At 44.8% G+C, this 21,271-nt stretch overlaps 2 protein-coding genes across 2 annotated transcripts; one reads left to right on the top strand and one right to left on the bottom strand.

Annotated features, from left to right (window-relative positions):
- Positions 1-1,217: 1,217 nt before the first annotated feature.
- On the top strand, positions 1,218-8,012 carry LOC133507370 (C-type lectin galactose-binding isoform-like). The gene is made up of 7 exons (XM_061832322.1): positions 1,218-1,251; positions 1,862-1,905; positions 2,065-2,092; positions 3,170-3,255; positions 5,698-5,829; positions 6,056-6,155; positions 6,244-8,012. Exons 1-7 carry the CDS (start codon positions 1,218-1,220, stop codon positions 6,348-6,350), a joined length of 531 nt encoding a protein of 176 aa, XP_061688306.1. The 3' UTR covers positions 6,351-8,012.
- Positions 8,013-10,054: 2,042 nt separating this feature from the next.
- Positions 10,055-17,931, bottom strand: LOC133507976 (tribbles homolog 2-like). The gene is made up of 4 exons (XM_061833618.1): positions 16,701-17,931; positions 13,793-14,077; positions 13,304-13,596; positions 10,055-11,816 (listed from the first exon to the last, which is right to left on the bottom strand). The coding sequence occupies exons 2-4, from the start codon at positions 14,075-14,077 to the stop codon at positions 11,318-11,320; spliced, it is 1,077 nt and encodes a 358-aa protein (XP_061689602.1). The 5' UTR covers positions 16,701-17,931; the 3' UTR covers positions 10,055-11,317.
- Between the last annotated feature and the right edge of the window lie 3,340 nt (positions 17,932-21,271).

The following is a 21,271-nucleotide window of genomic DNA, read 5'->3' as shown; positions in this document are numbered from 1 at the left end:
ATGAAAGCATGGATGAGTTTCTCCCGGTCTGCTTGACACATGCATCTTCAGATGGTAAAAGGCAGCTTTAGTCATGGATTTCAGATCTGTTGGAAGTCATGTCGGAATCTATCAGAACACCCTAAACGTAGATAAACGTGGACCTGTGTAGAGAAGGCCGATTGGCTGTTTAAGGGTCTGGCATGAAGGTTTGTGTTGTCTAACTTAGCTTATGAGGGCAGTTTTGATAGCTCGTCAATGACTAGTATGTTGAGAACCGCTCACCTACAATCTAGATCGCTATTTGTCCCGACCGCCATGTCGCCTCGAAAGCCCACCCCGATGATTTTTGACGACCACAAAATTAGGTACACTTGTTTGGAAACAAAATCTTTTCCGCATGTTGGTTGTTCTGCTCCTAGACTGGTTTGACGTGTTTTGTGATTGATAGGTAATCGGTATGTCTTGTTGTTGTAGAACATAATTATTGAGTGTGAGCAGAAACGTGGGGTAAACTGCGTCGTAGTTGAGCTGAGGGGAATTTTTTTTAAACGGTGACATGTCTTCCTTGTCTTGAATCGAAACAGTATAAAAAAAAAAAAATGGGTGTTTTATTTATTAGTTGTATTTGTCCAACAGATGGTGCTCACATTTGTGAAAGAAAAAACGCATTCCACAAAAACAAAATGGGTGGTTGAAATATGGGAATAATTTTGTCACTCCATGATAGGATAGAAATAGGTAGATAGAATGTAAATAATAAATGGATAGAAAAGGGTGGCGTGCCCTCTCCAGGTCGGGGATGAGAAGTATCTTGGGGTCTTGTTCACGAGTGAGGGAAGAACGGAGCGGGAGATCGACAGACGGATCGGTGCAGCGTCTTGCACTGATGCGGACTTTGTATCGGTCCGTTGTGGTGAACAGGGAACGAAGTCGAAAGGCGAAGCTCTGAATTTTCCAGTCGATCTACATTCCTACCCTCACTTATGGGCACGAGCTGTGGGTCGTGACCGAAAGAACAAGACCCCTGATAAAATCGGCCGAAATGAATTTCCTCCGCAGGGTGTCCGGGGTCTCCCTTAGAGGTTGGGTGAGAAGCTCGGTCATCAGGGAGGGGCTCGGTGTCGAGGCGCTGCTCCTCCGCATTGAGAGGAGCCGTATGAGGTGGCTGGGGAATCTGATCTGGATGCCTCCTGGTCGCCTCCCTGGTGAGGTGTTCTGAGCAAAATACCCTGAGGATGACCCAGGACACGCCGGAGAGACTGTCTCTCGGTTAGCCCTGGAACGCCTCGGGATCCCTCCGGAAGAGCTGGAAAAAAGTGGCTGGGGAAAGGGAAGTCTGGGTATCCCTGCTTGAAGCTTACTTCCCCCGCGACCCGACCCGGAAAAGCGGTGGATAATGGATGGATGGATGATAGAATTCAATAACTTCCCTTGAGGGTGAGAGCCCGAGTCCTGATTTGCACATCCCCACCACCCAAAAAAAAAAAAAAGAGTAATTGACACCCACACATTGAATATGTGGGATATTGCTGTAATAAATCATATTTTTTCCTAATCAGACAAAGAGATGCTTTTACAGTGATTTTATTTTGTTTTTGTTTTTTTTTTTTTCGAAAGCAGGAAGTGCCTCTAAATGCCTATCAAATTGTCAAACTGCATTACATTGATTCATTGGACATCTTTTGTTTCTTTGTGGCGGAAGTGGCCCGACAAGTCACTTTTCATCGTGCCCAGCGTATAAAAAGAAGACTCGTCCTCGTCCTTGTCTTCGGCGCTGACGATCTCCAACACCAAGGTAAGACCTCTATTTTTTTTTTTTTTTTTTAATTTCTCAACGTAGACCACAGACCAGCGTATGAATTTGCCCATCACTCAACAGATGCTGTCGCCTCGCTGCTCCTCCTTTGCGGCATCGCCAGTCGGGTGAGTCAGAATCAAAATGCCTGTTCGTTGTAAACAAAGAATGAAAAAAAAATAGTTTTTTAAAAAAAAAAATATATGCATTTGTCATGGCTCGAAAGATTATGATATCGATATGATGCTGTCGGATCGTTACTGACATCGTTTTCTTCTCCATCGCAGTGGGCTGCGGCCGAATTCACGACGCAAAGTACGTACCGAGTTTTACTTGCAACAGCAGGAATTAGAATCCCACGGAAAGTTGGTCAAATTCATCCTCGAGGCATGACAAAAAAAAAAAAAAATTTTTTATACTGTATCTTGGCCCATGCATCTAAAATATAAGATTTAAATTTGGTAGCTATTGGAAAAAGTAAAAAAAAAAAGAAAAGAAAACAATTTCTTTATGAATTTTGAGCATTTTTTGGAGCTACGCAAGGCTTCCATTTTATTGCTGTTGGTCAAGATCACTCGGGGGGGGGTGATTTTGTGAAGCTAAAATCACAAAATTGGCCGCCTTTTTGTTTCATTTTATTTTTTAGATGCATGCAAACAAAACTCCACGTTTTCAAGTATAACTTGTTTCAGTGGGAGAATTTTGATCACAAGCAAAGATAATCGGTAAATAAAAAAACAGAAAAACAAAAGGTGACCAAACACTGAGCCTTGGGGCATGCCCTGGTCAACGAAAAAGGGGTAGCACCATTACTTCTTGTTTTGGCTGCATCTTGAGCGGTTTCAGAGCACAAAAACACAACAGGGTGAGGTTTTTTTTTTTTTTTTTTTTTTTTTTTTGGGGCACCGCTGAGGATGAATTCCGCAGAACTAATTGCAAACGGGTGGATTAGCTGGTAAAGCGTTGGCCTCACAGTTCTAAGGACCCGGGTTCGATCCAGGCCCCGCCTGTGTGGCGTTTGCATGTTCTCCCCGTGCCTGCGTGGGTTTTCTCCGGTTCACTCCGGTTTCCTCCCACATCCCCAAAAACATGCAACATTAATTGCATACACTCTCAATTGCCCCGAGGTGTGATTGTGAGTGCGGCTGTTTGTCTCAATTGTGCCCTGGCGACCAGTTCAGGGTGTACCCCGCCTCCTGCCCAGTTGACAGCTGGGATAAGGTCCGGCGCTCCCTGCGACCTTTGTGAGGATAAGCGGCAAAGAAAATGGACGGATGGATGATTGCGGACAAATGAACCGGAAATAAGACTTATCGGTACTGGCTAGTCACAAGGTGCGTCGGTGACTGGTCACGGGTGAAAATAAAGACACGTCGACTTGTTTTGTCGCAGGTGATCGATGCCCCGTGGACTGGACTCTGTTGAACAATCGCTGTTACATCTCCAAAAATGAGTTCCTGACGTTTGACGAAGCAGAGGTATGAAGGGTTTCCCAAAAGTCGGGACGTACACCGCAATGCAGCGCGAAACAAACAAATCACCAAATGCGATCACGTCGCAGGTCCTCTAATTGCTAACCACCCAAAATATTTTTCTTTCGGTTACTGTATTAATAAGGGGATGTACTGTAATTATTGGCATCAGTGAATTTCTCAACTTGACAGTGCATCCAGAAAGTATTCACACTGCTTCACTTTTTGCCTTTTTTTTTCCCTCCCACGTTACCGCCTTCAGTGTTTCCTCAATTCCTGAAATTTCCTTTTTCCGATTTCCTCATTCCTGTTCAAAGCGTCACAACGGTACGAGCTTCTCACCGAAACTTCCTTCGTCATAGCTCACTGACAAGTAGCCTAAGGCGTTACCATCTGCGTATCGTAGCATCATAGTATCATACCAATGAAAACTGGACTGGAGTGTAGACTGTGAGCAGGAAGGGGATAAGCATAGAGCCTTGCGGTACGCCATGGTTGACTGTTTGAGAGGTAGAAGTGAAATTGGGAAAATTTTCATCAAATTAAATTTATTTCATCACTCACCAAATATTTTCATATGATTTACAAACATGTTTTTACAAGTATCTTAAATAGGCGGCACGATGATTCAGCTGGAAAGTCTTTGCCTCACAGTTCTGAGGTCCCGCGTTCAAACCCACACCCGCCTGTGTGGAGTTTGCATGTTCTCCCCATGCCTGTGTGGGTTTTCTCCGGGCGTTCTGGTTTCCTCCCACATCCCAAAAACATGCAACATTAATTGGACACCCTAAATTGCCCCTAGGTGTGATTGTGAGTGCGACTGTTTGTCTCGATGTGCCCTGCGATTGGCTGGCGACCAGTTCATGGTGTGTATCCTGTCTCCTGCCCGTTGACAGCTGGTATAGGCTCCAGCACACCCGCAACCTTTGTGGGGATAAGCGGTTAAGAAAATGCCTGGATGGATGTCCCTAATATGATTGTGCAAGCACGACCACGACAAGTTAGCACAAGAGTAAGCTAGCAACAAATTGGTACAATGAGATGTAAAACTTAAAATGAAGACCTAGTAGTGGACTCTGACAAGTGATCGGACGCCGTCCAGCGGATGTTGACGTGCGACTGAATAGGCAACGAGATGGAACCAGGATGTGACCTTGGTCACTTCAGGGTCCTGGAAAGTCGCAGCCCACCTTGGCCCCCCTCTATGGCATTGAAGACATGCCCGTGTCTTGTAACGAGAGTCTGTAGGTCAAGATTTATGAGATCTGGAAAAAACAAAAATGACTTATCATGAACTGTTTTTAATTGTGCTCTTTTAAAAGTAGACATACTATGTTGACACCCACATATACCGTCATTTCCGGCCTATAAGATGCGATATTTTTCACCCGCTTTCAACCCTGCGGCTTATGCGGTGATCCAGCTAATTTGTGCATTTTTTTTTCTAACGGCCGCAAGGGGGCACTTGAGCGGAAAAAGTAAGAGTGAGACCGGTGGAATATATGTGCCGAGGAAGTGAATTTTACCGGTATGTTTTTTTTTTCTTCGTAACCGGCCCTGTTACCGCTGTGCTAGCGTGTCTCAGTGATTTTTACCGTTTTTTTTTTTTTTACCAGCCCTGTTAGCACCACGCTTGCGTTAGCGCCGCGCTAGCGTGTTGCTGCTGTGTTACTGCCGTGTCTCATTGATTTTTACCGGTGTTTTTTTTTTTTTTTTTAACGGGCCCTGTTAGCACCGTGCTGGCATTAGTGCCACACTAGCGTGTGGCTGCTGTGTTACTGCCGTGTCTCAGTGATTTTTACCGGCGTTTTTTTTTTTTTTTTTTTAAACCGGCCCTGTTAGCACCGCACTGGCCTTAGTGCCGCGCTAGCGTGTTGCTGCTGTGTTACTGCCGTGTCTCAGTGATTTTTACCGGTGTGTTTTTTTTTTTTGTTTTTTTTAACTGCCCGTTAGCGCCACACTTGCATTACCACCACGCTGGCATTAGCCGCGTCTCAGTGATTTAGGTATTTTTTTTTATCCGGCCCTGTTAGTCCTGTGCTACCGTGTTGCTACTGTGTAGCTGCCGTGGCTTTTTTTTTTTTTTTTTTTTTTAATAGCCGTGTTCGTATCTTAGGCTAAGCTAAGGTATTAAAACTTTGAAAAATCTTTCCGTGTACCATCTTTCTTTGGAAACATCACGTGTTTCAATGTGGGCACTTGCGTCTTATGTACGTACCAAATGGTATTTCCTTTACAAATGTACCGGGTGAGGTTTATAATCAGGCGCGCTCTGTGGGCCGGAAATTACAGTACAAGATTCGGCATTGGCGGATTTGCCTGATTATTTTTCAGGGGAAGTTTATATTCTCTGTTGACTGCCATCAGTGTCGGTAACCAAGTCAAATGACCTTTGAAACGAGCAACAATTGTTGACCTTTTATTTGATTTATTTTCTTGTCCAAGTAGAACTCTTGCAACCTTCTCGGTGGCTCGCTAGTATCCATCCATTCCAATCTGGAGAATGCTGTGGTTAAAGAGCTCATCGAGTTCCTTCCTCAAGGAGGAGACACCTGGATTGGACTCTTCACTGATGCGGAGGTGAGACGCTGACACGAAGCACCGGAACGTATCGTTCAAAATGGTCAAAACAATATTAACATCTTTTTCACCTTTTTATTCCCGAAAAATGTTTTTTTTTTTTAAATGATTATTATTATTATGCAAAGTGTAACAAAGTAACAAAGATTCCGCGGCTCTCGTCTCTTTTGTTCTGCGAGCGCCGCGACGTCTAACGCCCAATTTGTTGTCAACATTTGTCTTTCAGGGCGTCACGATGTGGACCGACGCCTCAAATACGGAGTTTACCGTCAACTTTGAAGGATTTCTCGAAGAGGGCTGTGTGGCGATTGAGGAAAACGACATCGGTATCGTTCGTTGGCGACATTTAGTTCCATTGGACTTCAAATGTCCGGCTGTTTTCAGCGTTTTTCGCGTGTGTGTGTTTTACGACAGAGTACGTGTGGGCCGTTCGCGACTGCAACACTGCAATTCCGTACATTTGCGCCAGGGACATCTTCCAGTGTGCGTCCATTTGCGTCGAGGACAAAGTCCACGACTGAGGACGCTGCGACATTTGACAAGTAGCCCTCCATCCGTCCCGTATTTTCATCCACACCGCTAAATTCACCCGGAACCTTTGTATTTCTTTGAAGTATGAATCTGGAGTCTTCATCAGATTTTTGGGGACATGTTGTAAATATTTTCCATTGCTTGTAACAAAAAAAAAAATTGTAATAATAACTACACGTGCCCGACTTTTGTGTCGGTCGCGTGTGTTCAGTTCCCACTCAGTGACGGACGGCGTCTATATGTGTGCTTGGCGACCAGTCAGTCAGTGTAATGTTTTTTTTTTTTTTTTTGGTGGGGGAGGGGGGGGCCAAGTTAGCTAGGTCGGGCTCCGCCAATCCTGTGACCCTTATGAGGATGAGCTGCTCAGAAAATGGACGAATGGACTCTGGAACCTCAGTGCAATGTTTAAGCCACATTTAGTGCACACATACAGTATTACACGACGGGCACTGTGGATCAGCTGGAAAGCAATGGACTCACAGTTCTGAGGTCCCGGGTTCGATCCCGGCCCCGCCCGTGTGGAGTTTGCATGTCCTCCCCGTGGCTGCGTGGGTTTTCTCCGGACACTCCGCTTTCCTCCCACATCCCAAAAAACACACGACATTAATTGGACACTCTAAATTGACCGTAGGTGTGGTTGTGAGTGCAGCTCTTGTCTGTCTCCATGTGCCTTGTGATTGGCTGGCGACCAGTTCAGGCTTCCTGCCCATTGACAGCTGCGATAGGCTCCAGCACTCCTCACGACCCTTGTGAGGATAAGCGACAATGCGAAGATGGATGGATGAATAGTGTATGTTATATATTACCCGTCGGCACTGTGGGTCAGCTGGAAGGCATTGGCCTCACAGTTCTGAAGTCCCAGGACCCGCCTGCGTGGGTTTTCTCCGGGCACTCCAATTTCCTCCCACATCGCCAAAACATGCAACATTAATTGGACACCCTAAATTGTCCCTAGGTGTGATTGTTTGTCTCTATGTCCCCTGCGATTGGCTGGCAACCAGTTCAGGTTGTACCCCGCCTCCTGCCCGTTGACAACTGGGATAAGCTCCAAGACTCCCCGCAACCCTCGTGCGGATAAGCGGCTAAGAAAATGAATGGATTAATTGGGCACTCTAAATTGCCCGTAGGTGCGATTGTGTTTGTTTGTCTCTATGTGCCCTGCGATTGGCTGGCGACCAGTTTAGGGTGTACCCCGCCTCCTGCCCAATGACAGCTGGGGTTGGCTCCAACACTACCACGACCCTTGTGAGGATAAGCGGCTAAGAAAATGGATGGGTGGATATATATTACCCAAAATCCTCTACAGCAGAAAATATTTAAAGCAACGGACCACCACCGTTTTCTAGACTACGTGAAGACGCTTGGGTGTTTCACACAATATACTTTACAAATAATTAGACCACAGAAATACATATTGTGATCAAATAAAATTGTTTACATAAACAAAATGCATCAGGACTACTGTTTTCCTGAACGGTGTAAACATTCATACGCTGGGGAAAACAACTTTAAACAGCAAATATAAAATACAGAAACATGCACGAGGTCACATTTCGAGTGAGAGACAAAAAAAAGATGGAAAATTGAAAGAGAGCAAGCTGGAAACTTTTTTTTTCATGGAGATCATTTAGACTTTTGCATTGCATATGATCTGATCCTGATATAGTCTTTGATTTCTTTTAGTATTGCTATATCTTTTCATCGTTGTGTGAACACATTTCATGCGTAGAATCTATGTATTATTTTAAAATATATTTTATTCCCCAGCAAATATTTACCATAAAAATGTTCAATGTACAGTATCAAATATCTGGTCAACATTTATTTATACAAATATCTTGTATAATTGTGTAAATGTGAATGCAGCCTAAAAATCAAATACTTTAAACTTCGTTTGTGGTCTGCTGACATCATGTGATAAAAGACATTTTATGTAATAATTGTTCCAATAGTTTGCAGGTCAAGCTCGCAATTCGAGTTTTGACCTTATTGGAGAGTCTCCATTTCTGCAGCATTTCCCATGACCTGATTGGTTAAATTTCGGCTCATCTGATTGGTTGGTTTTCCTGCGCTCAACAGGATTTATTCTGTTTTGAAGTTTACATTTTTCAGAATGAATATTGGAAATAATTTAAAAATCATTTTCAAAGCGGAATTTTTTACAGGAAAAGGAAAAGTAGACATTGTGAGGACAGGGCGGCTGGCTTGTTTGAAGCCGGAAAAGATTTCATTCGCATCACTTCTTCGACAGCAGCAACTACTTGCTAGCTGCTAACTGCTAGCCACGGCTAGCTCGGACTACCCAACACAACTTTGACGAGCAAAGAATTTGGAGGTTTGTCGATAAATATGAAACATTTCGGGTGAGGATGATGTTTTTTTTTTTAAATTGAAAGCTGTTGTGATTTGGTCATGTTATCATAAGTTGGAACTGATGAATTATAGTGGTTTGTATTTTTTTTGGGGGGGGGTGTTAAATTTTGGATGATAAAAGTTTAAATATACGATTCTCGCTTTGGTAATAATCATAACTATATACATCAGGGGTCACCAAATTTCTTTGCTACTGATGAATATAAAGGGCGGCCAGTTTGATACCCGTTTTGGAAATAAAAATGCTCAGGTTGCATCCAATAACAGGATTAGTTTTTGTATTTTGAATGATTTCATTTATGAAAATAAATGATCACGATAATGGTTTGTTTGTTAATCCTCTCTCGTTTAATGGTATTTTGAGAAGGTTTTTTTTTTATCGACGATTACGAATTTTCTGGGGTGCAGCTTTTTTGGCGAGTCACATGACCGAAGTGGGCGGATGCGACCTATTACGTGCTGCGCCAAAGGCTCGGTTACATGGGACACCATTATGGCCGGCGCTGATTACTCGGATTTATGGATTTGTCTCTATATCCCCTGCGATTGGCTGGCAACCAGTTCAGGTTGTACCCCGCCTCCTGCCCGTTGACAGCTGGGATAGGCTCCAGCACTCCCCACGACCCTTGTAAGGATAAGTGGCAAAGAAAATGGATGGATGGATAGTATATGTTATATATTACCCGGCAGCACTGTGTTTCAGCTGAAAAGTGATGGCCTCACAGTTCTGAGGTACTGGGTTCGATCCCGGACCTGCCTGTGTAGAGTTTGCATGCATTGTGGAGTACCCGCGACCCTCGTGAGGATAAGCGGGTAAGAAAATGGATGGATGGCTTAATTGGACACTAAATTGCCCCTAGGTGTGATTGTGAGTGCGGCTGTTTGTCTCTATGTGCCGTGCGATTGGCTGGCAACCAGTTTAGGGTGTACCCCGCCTCCTGCCCGTTGACAGCTGTGCTCGGCACACGCACTCACCACGACCCTTGTGAGGATAAGTGGCTAAGAAAATGGATGGATAGATTAATTGGGCACTCTAAATTGCCCCTAGGTGTGATTGTGACACACACACACACTCCCCAGCGACCCTTTATGAGGATAAGCAGCTAAGAAAAGGATTTATGCTCATCTGATGAAGAAATAGGGAATGACGTGGAGTCTGACGAGCGAGTTCGTTAGCAAAACGAACTGCTTTTTGTTTTCATCGAGTCCGTCGGCCCAGCCTGGAATCTCATTTTTTGTATCATTTGTCTCACAGTTCATAGTTTATGTTTTTATGAAAAATCATCACGTGTATACAGTACAACACAATGCAAACAGAACATTTTGTGAAATATTTTTTATTCAGTATGCAGCTCTTAGTTGGCTTCTTTTTTTTTTTTTTTTTTTAACCAGGAGGCCTCGAATAATTATCGTCTGCTTCCACGTCAACCTTGTGGTGGGAAAATTAAAACATTTTACATGTTGACATAAACGTGATCAAGTTTGGGGACAAGCAAGGAGAAACAAAAACGAAATGTCAAGAACCGAGGTAGACCGGGAGTATGTGGCGTAAACATGGACACACTACGACCACGCGTCAAGAGTCGAGTGGAGGTGGGTGGGGGGAGAACTATGTCGGAAAATGAGGTTGTGTGCTTTGGAAAAATATGTATTTAGCTGTGGCGCAAATTTTGAATACGAAAAATCGAGAGAGCGCTTTGCGATTAATTGACACCTCGCCCTAAAAAGGTTTCGTCTTGTAGTGGACACAAGATGGCGGCAAAGCACAGTTTTTTTTTTTTATTAGGATGGCCTTTGACCTGTCCTGCAGAAGCTCCTCCAGTTCAATTAAATGATTTAATAACTCGATTCATAGTTCCCTGGCAACAAGATGTCACAAAAGGAGGGCCAAAGCACGGAATTTCGATAAGACAGCTTTTTAATGCTGCAGCATTTTTGGGCATTTCACACCCCCCTCCCCAAAAAAAAAACAAAACACGTGTTCAGAATTTATTTACTAATTATTTTGTTTAAAATTTTTTTTTTAATAATGTCACTACGCTAATCACTAAATACATAGTGAACTATGTAGTGGGTAACCTGCTCATCAAGATTTCACCGCGAATAAAATTTGTATTTTGTGTGGCCACGATGTTGAAGTGAATTGAGGACTTTCAATTTTGTGAAAATAATTATTTGCTGCCATCTTGTGGCTTCCTGATGTCATAGTGCAGAGCCACCATCCCTGTGGCATCGTGGTGTCGAGGAACTATCTTTTTTGCTCGACTTGTCTGCAGTTAAGTCAGGAAACTATGTTAGCGTAAGAAGAGGAGTTTCAATTTAATAAACGGTGCTTTGTTGCCATCTTCTGGGATTTGTAGGCAAATATCTTTTTTGGGAGGTGGGGCATGATTTTCACTATTCGCACAAGGGCTCGGTCCCTGTCCCTGGTGAACATATCGGGGTTCGCTGTACTTCATTTTTCACCCAAAAAATTAGTATTTGGTATCTCAAACAGAGCTGCGGGGAGTTGAAGGCACTTGAGGCTCAGGGAATCCAGGACTCCGGAGTCGTGTTAAGTTTATGATCGTTTATATATCATTTTTTAATGTTTTTCGGCACACGTGGGCACCACCTGGTCGCCCCCGTCGTCGTCCTCGTGTCTCGACTCCGGGGCTCGGCCCGCGCCGCGCCCCCGGGCCGCGTGCGGCAGCGCCGGCGCCGCGCGGCAGTCGCTCAGCCACGGATGCGCCAGCAGCTCGGGAGCCCGCAGGCGTTCGGCGGGCGACTTTCGGAGCATGCATCCGATCAAGCACTTTGCCAGCGGAGACAGCCAGGGGGGGAGGCTGAAGACCCCGTGGCGGATCTTGGCGAAGAGGGCGGCGGGCCGGGTGTCCTGGAAGGGGTAGCGTCCGACGAGCATGGTGTACAGGGACACGCCCAGGCTCCACACGTCGGCGGCGCAGCCGGAGTACGACGCCTTGCCGCTGGCCAGGAGCTCGGGGCCCACGTAGGCGGGGCAGCCGTGGCGGTCCGTCATGGAGTCGGAGTCGCCGCGCTGAAGGAGGACGCAGTCGGTGAGGCCGAGGAGGGCCACGCGGGTCCTGCGGGAGAAGGAAGAAAATGTCGCTTTCGGGTTTCATTTGTTGGTCGAATTATACGGTACAATATACTTAAAGTGCCACTGTCATGAAATGCATGATTTTTTTGTTTGTTATTGATCGGGGGGAAAAAAGGCAGTCAGAATGGACCCATCGTTTTTTTCACCACAAATCATGATTTTGACATATATCCCGCCATGAAAATCCTCTCGAGGGATTTGTTTTCGACAAGAAGCAGGAAGTGACGTACAGGGCGTTAGCGTACTCAAGCGGACTCGTTTGTTTCTATTAGTTTTTCCTGCGGGAAGGTAGCTCGTTGTTCCTTCGTGTTAGCCTAAATGCCGGCTCGTTGCATTGCCGGACATTGCTCGAACGCTCGGGATGATGGATTTACCCTTCATAAGTTTGCAAGAGACCCGGTTTGTCGTGAAAAATGGAATGCACAGGTGCAAAGGACAAGAGCTTCGTTTGTTCCAAATGACAAGTGCGTATACAGATACTAAAACCCGTAATCCATAAAGCAGGGGTGCTAAATGTGTCAATGTCCGCATCCTTGTCGGCCGAGGTGGCTCATCTCCACCGCAGAAGTGAGCGTTTATCACTGCCGCGCAAAGGCGGATCGGGCGGAGTGGTGGTTTGGCCGTGAGCCGCATATCATCTACATATGGCTCGAAACAATAAGGTAATATTTCCCCGGTAACTTCACTCGGTTGTGAGATGTTCTCCTCTTCGAAAAGAGGTTCCGTGTCAGAAGGGGCGTGTTCATCTCCCACCGCCTGTTTTCAATGGCGAATGTCCGTGGTGACATCACGGACAGAAGATGCAGCCAGTACGGCGACCACTCGGATGTTGAATGACAAACCCACAACTTTGCGCATGGATGACGCGCTCTCCGCTCATATTTATTTTTTTTTGTACAGACATTGAAGTGAATCATGTTTTTTCATTACAATATCTATTTTAGAATGTTTATAGGGATGACACTTGACCTTTAAATATAGAAGGCAACATAACATTAACCCTAAAACTGTTTGGGAGCATCATTCATCTTTCAACATGCGTTGCGAAAGATATTCTCCAAGCAATAATTCAGTTTTACACAAAGAAAAACATTGTGGGTTAGAAAAGCAAAAACAAAATTGGAAGTTTCAAATTTATAGTTAATAGTCGGCTTGGTATGTATTTGTATTGTAATGCTTTTTTTTTTTTTTTTGGTTTGTTTGTTGACATTTTCAGCGTAAGTTTGCAAAAACACAAAATTGTTCAGTTGTTTTAGTTAGCAACAGAGTTCATATGGGTCAAAGGTGCAGCGGACGAGCATTTTCACGATGATGGTCATCTTTAAAAAATTTTAAAAGTTCCTGTTGCCGTATTGAACATTTACCCCACGCGTTGTTCTTTTTAGGTGCTCCTGTTTTGGTCAGCAATGGAGTTCAAATGGCAGTCGCACCAAAAAAAAAAGAAGTCCGCGAGGCCGCGTTTGGACTCACCTGAATCTGTCGGTGAAGACGAAGCGGCGCAGCTTGACGTCCCTCAGCACAACGCCGCTGCGGTGGCAGTGCGCCACGGCCTCCAGCATCTGCGAGAACACGAGCCCCGCCTCCTCCTCGCCCAGGCGCTTGCTGCTGCGCACGTACGCGTGCATGTCGCCGTGGTGGGCGGGCAGGAACAGGTAGGCGCCGTCCCGCCGGATCACCGTGTCCAGGAGGCCGCAGATGTTCCCGTGGCGACCCAGGCGGGCGTAGACCGCTAGCTTCTCCTGGTAGCTGGACAGGGGCAGGACCTGTAACCGTGGCAACCGGGTGGGTTAGGTGAGGGGAGAGCATTGTCGGGAGCCTAACAGATTTTAACAAGTGGAAGTTCGATACATGTGATTTGCCTTCGCGGGCCACGTAAAATCATGCGGCGGGCCGGATCTGGCCCCGAGGCCTCAACATTGACACCCGCGCTACATCGTGGCTGAGTACTGCGAACGTTACCTGACACGTGTACTGCTGCTGTGTGGCGGCGTGCACGGCTCTGTACGTGTCCTCGCCATCGCAGCGCTCAAACAGGAAGTAAGGCCCAACCCTGACTTTTGATTGGCTCTGGTTGGACTGAGGGGAGGGGCTTTTAGCCGGACCGAGGTGAAGCGGCGGGCTCGTGTCGGGAGGAGGGGGGAGAGGCGGCGGAAGGTCCGGACAGAGTCTTTTGCATTTGGGCGACTCATCCTGGGGGTCGTCCAGTAATCTCTTGAAACGGCGCTCGACCACGCCCACGCTCATCTGTGATTGGAGCAGAGAAATGGGTTGTGACATCGGCATAATTTCGGCAATTAAAATAGATGGACGGTGCCCAACCAAAATACACGCACGCCTGTGTCGCTGTCACTTCATTTTAGGTAGGAATTATTCTTCTCAATCTCAAATTACCAAAAAGTATTAAGAATGCCAAGTTGTCTCATTTTGAGAACAATGCATTTAAAAACCAAAAAAACAACAGGAGGTACACGGATGCGTGTTGCGGCCACACGTTAAACTACGGTAAACCTCTCCCGACAGATGTTTTTTTTTTAATAAGCTTTGTTCACAAATGAGGCCAGTGTGTATTTCAAAAAAGTCGGTCACACAGAGGTTTATGTAGGTTAACGTGTGGCCGTAACGCGCTTCCGTGTACTATCGCAGAGGTTTACGCGGAGGTTAAGTGTGGCTGCAGTCGCTTCCATGTACGTTCCCCCCTTCGGCCCACCAATATCGCGACGGTAAAAAGTGGGGAGGGCCCGTAGCCGGGTATCAACTCCAACTGCGCCCCTCACGCGTTAACGTGTCTATAGGCTCCATGATGCAACTTCCTGTAAGCTGACAGACGCTTTCAGATCGTTGCATCAGAGCACAACGCTTTATAGTTTTAACCGTTTTAAATAGCGGCGACCGCACACGCCGCACGTGCGCGCGCGACCACACACACACACACACACACACACGCATACCAGGCGAGCACTCGTATTCCCCGAAAACGGCTGATTTATAGTTTTCCTTCTTTTTAAACAGATGCAGTTGACCAACGATGCTCCGGTTAAAACAAGCTGAGTCACCATGGAAACAACATCCTGGGACACGCACGTTCGCAATCGCGCACACAGGAAAAGTTGGCCTTGTTGGACTTTCAGTTTCACAATGACGCGCAAGCTAATTGTCACGCGACTGAAAGTTAACGTCATAATCCTCATCGCTGTCATCGCTCAGATAATTCATAACTTTCAAGACTTTGATTATGCGTTTTAAAAAAAAAAACTTTCAGGGTTGATTCGAACTTTATCAGATTGATCAAGAGGACGCATCAGCGGGAAAATTTCGAGGGCTCGTTCAGTTTTTCTTCACCCCAGTTGAAAACTCTCTGGGGGGGGGATTCAAAACGGCCAGGTATGATGAAGTGGACGACTTGGGGAAAAAAAAAAGTTTCTAGCGTAAGCTAAAGAGTGTGGATCACTCACTTTCTAGGGTGGACCGAGCCGCTTATCCTCACAACGGTTGCAGGAAATCTAGAGCCTATCCCAGCTAGCTTCGGGCGAAAGGCGGACTACACCCTGAAGTGGTCGCAAGTCGGCCGCAGGGCAGATATCGACACCGTCACTAAGCGGGAATCGATCCCACGCTAACCGCACCAAAGCCAGGCGTTTGTACCGGAACGCCACCAGTGACTCCGAAAATTTTCCACGGTTGCTTCAGAGTCCGTGCAAGTCGAGTTTCGAGCGTCGATTAAGATTAAAAGCGAGTGAAATACTGTCGATGTTGGATTGCGAGTCAACGCGTAAAATGAAAACTTTCTGGGATTGATTTCGAGTGCGCGTCGGGTGAAAATTTTCGAGTTCTGTTTGAAAAAAATGTGCCGATCAAAAACTTTTTTAGCATTGAACGGGACAAGCCGATAGAAAGTTGTTGTATTAAACGTACATGGCTGTTTAAAAAAAAAAAAAAAGGTAAAAAACGCCTATGACTGTTCAAGACAGCCCGTCATTGAATCACATTGAAAGGTTAGTTGAATAATAGTTCGATAAAGTTGCGGTTAGTCATGATCCCCGCGTCAGTCTTTCCACATACGAGGAAGACGATGAAAAGTCTCCGGTCTTGCTCAAGATGACACAAATTAAACATCTTTATAGATTGATTTAAGATTATAAAACATTTGAAAATCTTTTAGGTTTGATTAAGGGTACACTTATGTTGGCAAACATCTTGGGCGTTGAGTCATTGTTTTGTTTATTGAATCGATTAAAAGCGGCGACACGATATTCATTCAAGTATTTGGCGAATTGCGTAAGTGACGAGACGCTTTGTGACACAAATACTTCGATGTGTTGCTGACATATTTTTGGTCCGACTTTTAACAAAGGATGAAGTGCTCATTTTTAGCATTACATTGTAAAATATAGCATGAATTGATTGTAAACATAATAGAAGCCGATAGATTTAGTATTTAGCTTTTGTGTGATCTTTTACAACAACTTTTCACGAAAACCAGCACTCGACTCGAATACAAAAACAAAAAACATGGGAGAAAAAATAAAATATTGTTTCTGCTTTTCACCATTTAAAGTCGATTTAGAGCGCTGAATTGAGCGAACATGCATGTTTTTGCGAATGTGAAAAGATCCAAACCCGAAACCCGAACCGCAGAACCTCTGGACCAGCACATTGCCGCTTGTTAACTTGAGATGAATTTATTTGTCTTTGCATAAAGGAGGAAACATTCCCTTTTAGGGGGTGATATTTTACCACGAGTGGTCCACAAACCACATTTTGAAAAACCTTGGTGAAATTTCTACTTTCTATCCAACTTCTTATCAAAAACAGCCTTTAGAATTCAAGTTATCTCTTTTTTTTTTTAAATAAAAACAAAAAGTCTAACCTTGCACTGGACGGCACCTCCAGATCAAAAAGATCCAGTCAGAGCTCGACTCCCGACAAAGCCCGGTTAAGGACGAGTCGTCGCGGCCATAGCAGCGGCTGCGCTCCCGGGGAAAGCTGAAGGTGGCTTCGCCGGGGTGTGACGCCTGCACGGCGGTTGCGCAAACCGGCAGCGGCACGCGCGCGTTGAAAACCGACGACAGAAAGAGTTCGTTTTAGATCCGAAAGCGGCGGCGCTTTTCAGTCGTCTCCCGTTCTGGCTTTTGTAGCCAAACAGATGAGTCCGGTGTGGGTCCAGTCGAACTTTTTTTTTGTTTGTTTGTTTTCCCCTCTCCGGACGGGGCGGACCGAGAAGTCAGCTCGCGAGTGGCCCGAGCGACTTCGCCTTTGTTCGGGTCGACTCTTCGCGCGGTGACGTCATTAGGCGGGGGCGGGGCTTCGATGCTGCAATACCGAGTGGATCCGTCGTCAGGCGGCAGACACGTCACACCTTCATATACATAACGTGTAATACAAGAAGATTCGGGAACAAAAACATCTTACATCAGCTTCCAGGACGACCTTTCCCCTACTTCCTTGGTGATCGCTCGCTTATAGATCCGTCGCAGATTTAAATAATACCAAACTTATTGATACAGTATTTATACAGACTGCAGTGCACTACTCAGGATGAACTGAAAATGCACTACAAAACTGTTTTACAGAAAAGTGAAACAAAAAGGAAATAGTAAACTCGCACAAAATCAGACGGTAGAATCCAGTCTTTTTGATGATGTATTTGTTGGATTCTCTCTAATCAAAACATTACTAGCATGGTTATTACAGTCCACGAGTATGCCATATAATGCAAAGTCACATTCACAGTATTTTGCAAGATCAAAAAAGTGAGGCCATTAAGGTGTGCTCGGTCGGATTTGGTGTGGAAGAACAACCACCGCCATGCTGCAACATAAAAGACTTATCATCCAGACTTTTTCTTTTTTTTTTTTTTGACACAAATAGTAAGCAAAATTATGAGCAGTTCCCTTATTTGGGAGAAAAGGATGACTCTTTACTGAGGACAGGACGTGCACAAGTGGGCAAAGGAAGTACACTAATAATGTGCTGCTGCACTGCAATGAGATCACCGGGCTGTAAGGCTTCCTTCCTGTCTCGACAGGGTGCGTGGGTGCGGGTCAATCACTGAGCGAAAACAAATAATAATTAAAAAAAAACCCACTGGATAGCGCATACACATCGAGCGGTATGTCGATTGGTTGAAGCCTTCGGCAGCCATCTTGGTACTCCCTAAACATGCGGAGGACATGGTTGACAGGTGGGATTATGGCGGGTTTTTTTTCTCAAAGTTTGGCATGTAGAATTAAAACTGGTCGTGTGAGCTTGACATTTTTTCAGTTCTGGGAATATGAAGGATTTTTACTAAGACAAAAAAGGCTAAGTGCAAAGGAAAGACAGATTACACTGTGACTAGCAAGAAACCTTGCATATTACCAAGGGCACGATTTGGGTGACACGATAACTTTTCCCAAAATACGCCGTGAAGCACTATCATCATAACATGGCAAAAAAAATGAGAATTTTTTTGTGTCATAAAAACATTAAATTTTAAGTCAATCTGTTAGATATATTTTTGGAAAAAAGGACTCGCAATGGGAAAATATATGCTCAACGCATTTTTCATTTGGTGTCTCTGCGACGTCCTATTCCAGACAAAATATTTAAAGTTGTTGCTTCCTCGCATTTGAAAATCAAATTCAATTTGCAGAGTTCTGGATTATGAAATTCATCAAATGTGTTTTCTTGCTTATCCGCTGATGAAGTTTGTGAAAATATCGCTTTTTCGCAAAAAAACGTCGGCCTATAAAGCTGAAGCAGAGTGAACAGTGAACGGCAACAACCGTAAACAAAACTTTCTTCAGGTGAATTAAGCTCATCAGAAAAGAATAAAAAACTTTACAAACAAACTTTAACAGTGTCAAAGTAAATCCTTCTAACTTACGTGTGGAATGTTTTCTCACAGCCACGAAACTGGCATGGTTGTTTTGGGAGTATCAAGATGGCGACTTCAGTTTTGATGTTCAAGAGCCATTCAGTCTTTTTTTTTTTTTTTTTAAGATCAGTGGCGTCAATGACGTAGAATTAAAAAGTACACTGCACACAGTCCCCTTTCACGTGGCAATTCGGCTTCAACTTCCGGTCAGGGCAAAACGTTGCTTTGGGTACTATTTCACGTGAAAGTTGACATCCTATGATATCCTTACAATTGTACATTGTGAAACATAACATTGGAATACGTTAGGTTTAGCTTTTTTTGGGTGCCAATGTGGTTCATTTTTGTCGCGCCGCTGACGTAACTTTTCACCGTTATTGTGTTTCAGTTTAACCTTCATAATGAATTATGATAATTATGAATGTATGGAAGTATTCCTCCATTTTCCCGATCAACCGATACTTCTTTTTCTTCAGCAAATGAGGATAAATCTGAGAAATCAGCGCTGACAATAACTGTGTGGGAACGCCTCAGGTTGAGCACATGACACGTCACATCTGGGCGCGTAGGTCATGTGACTCGCCAAAATGTCAGCGACTGGGAACATTCAAAATTGCCGATATAAACAACCTTGAATGATATCTGATGAAATTCTTTATTTTACAGTTACAGTACCAGTAACATGAACTATCTCATGCATTAATTTCAATGAGTGGACTTCCTCTTTAAATTAAGTAATATTATGTGTACCTTAATCATTGTTTTGAATACTGTACTTTTATTGCCATTTTTTCCCGTTTTTATTCATGATGGGTCAAAGTACACACGTGCGCACACGAAGCAGGTTATCTTCACGTGGTTTGCGTGTTTTCATGCCACGTGATGAAATATCGAAGAAAGAGAAGCGTGTAAGCTACAGTACGTATCCGTGCGCGTGCGTGCATGTGCGTGTGTGTGTTAAACTCTTATTCATAAGCGACGTGATGAAATCAGAGGCCAAGTGTCTGACTTAACGATGGCCTGAGCAACACACACGCACGCACACGCTCACCCTCATTTTTTGGATTAGTGCGCCACCTGCGCTGCTTTGATCGCCGCCCGATTCCGCTTCCTGTGAGTTGAATCCACTTCCTGTGGTACGCCTTCTCGAGCTCGTAGCTCCAGGGCATCTCACCCCCACCCCGCCGGGAGCTTTGAGAGAGGCCTCGGGCTGCGCAGGAGCTAAAACGTCCCTGTGAGCAAATTGTTCACGTAAGTCGTTTAAACGAGTGCTTTTCGCGTCCCAACAAGCTAAAATGAATCAATAACGTGCGTTCGAGCCAAAGAAGTGAAAAAAGGGAGGCAAAGGAAACGTTTCGTTGCCAGGCGTTACGTTTCCACGCAATTTATGAGCCTAAAGATTTGAAATCATATCGAGACAGGAAGTCAAGCCGGAGCGACGGGATTGAGGTGCAGTTTTCAAATCGTGCACCTGGGGTTGCGTCATAGTTATGCTCATAAATGGTTCAGTACTTTTCCAGGTGAATATTTGATTCAAGTTTTGACTTTTTAAAGGGATAGCTCTTCCGGGACACACTGTTATGAGCCGCTTCGGCTTTTTGAAATGTAATATTTAATCTCATAATATAGAATAATAGGTGTCAAACTCAAGGCCCCGGGGGCCATATTCGGCCCGCCACGTGATTTTATGTGGCCCGTGAAGGCAAATCATGTTGCATGATTCTTGTTCAAATCTTTACCTTATTTGTCTTCTTTTCCTTTCGGCTTGTCCCGTTAGGGGTCACCACAGCGTATCATCTTTTTCCATCTAAGATTTAGACGAACGCTGATATTTATTTGGCACAGTTTTACGCCGGATGCCCTTCCTCTGCATTTATCGGTGCTAGGGACCGGCCTACAGTTAGTACTGGCTTGTGGCCCCATTGGGCTGCATTTGTGTGACCAAACATCAACCCATTAAAAAAAAAAACAAAAAAAAACATTACTCTCGAGTTCTGATTTGAAAACTAGATCATGCTCATAAATTTCATGTATAAATAGGATGAAGCGGTGAAAGTTTTTTATGGTTTCACAGTCATAACGACGGCCCTCTGAGGGAAACCGTAACGACAATGTGGCCCGTTAAAAAAGTAAGTTTGACACCCGTGATGTATAATTTTTTTTTTTTTTTTTTTAATCTTTATACACAGCTGTATTGTTCCAGCTCTGCCTGTTTTTCCTAAGTGTTCTATCAACAAAGTTGAGCGCCTCAAAGATTATGTACCCACGGACGGAGCTGAATGTAACTGTGAATCTGGCTCATTAAATCTATAACTGTCGCAATTTTTAAAGCTGGCACGTCAGTCACAGGAACGTTAAGTCATTCTCGCGCTCTTCACGAGTTTGATGCTGTGGAGATTCCGTTGGCCTGAATCACATTGGAGTGACTCGTCTGGTAGTTCAAGTGAATCAGATTGTGTAATAAAATAAAAGACAGACATATCATAGCGAGTATTACATTGGCCTCACAGTTCTGAGGACCCGGGTTTGATCCCGGCCCCGCTTGTGTGGAGTTTGTATGTTCTCCCCGTGCCTGCGTGGGT

This window comes from Syngnathoides biaculeatus, chromosome 10, assembly GCF_019802595.1.
Source record: "Syngnathoides biaculeatus isolate LvHL_M chromosome 10, ASM1980259v1, whole genome shotgun sequence".
Classification (NCBI taxonomy): Eukaryota; Metazoa; Chordata; class Actinopteri; order Syngnathiformes; family Syngnathidae; genus Syngnathoides; species Syngnathoides biaculeatus.
Note: the sequence above shows the minus strand (reverse complement) of the source record. Positions and strands in the feature narration are given on the sequence as shown.

Bases quoted from the DNA above. Each gene is read 5' to 3' on its own strand.
- LOC133507976 (XM_061833618.1), bottom strand. From the start codon at position 14,077: ATGAGCGTGGGCGTGGTCGAGCGCCGTTTCAAGAGATTACTGGACGAC. The intron at 13,597-13,792 runs GTAACGTTCGCA...CCACGGTTACAG, and splicing joins AGCAGCAGTACACGTGTCAG to GTCCTGCCCCTGTCCAGCTA. The intron at 11,817-13,303 runs GTGAGTCCAAAC...CTTCTCCCGCAG, and splicing joins GTCTTCACCGACAGATTCAG to GACCCGCGTGGCCCTCCTCG.
- LOC133507370 (XM_061832322.1), top strand. From the start codon at position 1,218: ATGACCCAGGACACGCCGGAGAGACTGTCTCTCG. The intron at 5,830-6,055 runs GTGAGACGCTGA...TTTGTCTTTCAG, and splicing joins GACTCTTCACTGATGCGGAG to GGCGTCACGATGTGGACCGA. The intron at 6,156-6,243 runs GTATCGTTCGTT...GTTTTACGACAG, and splicing joins GATTGAGGAAAACGACATCG to AGTACGTGTGGGCCGTTCGC.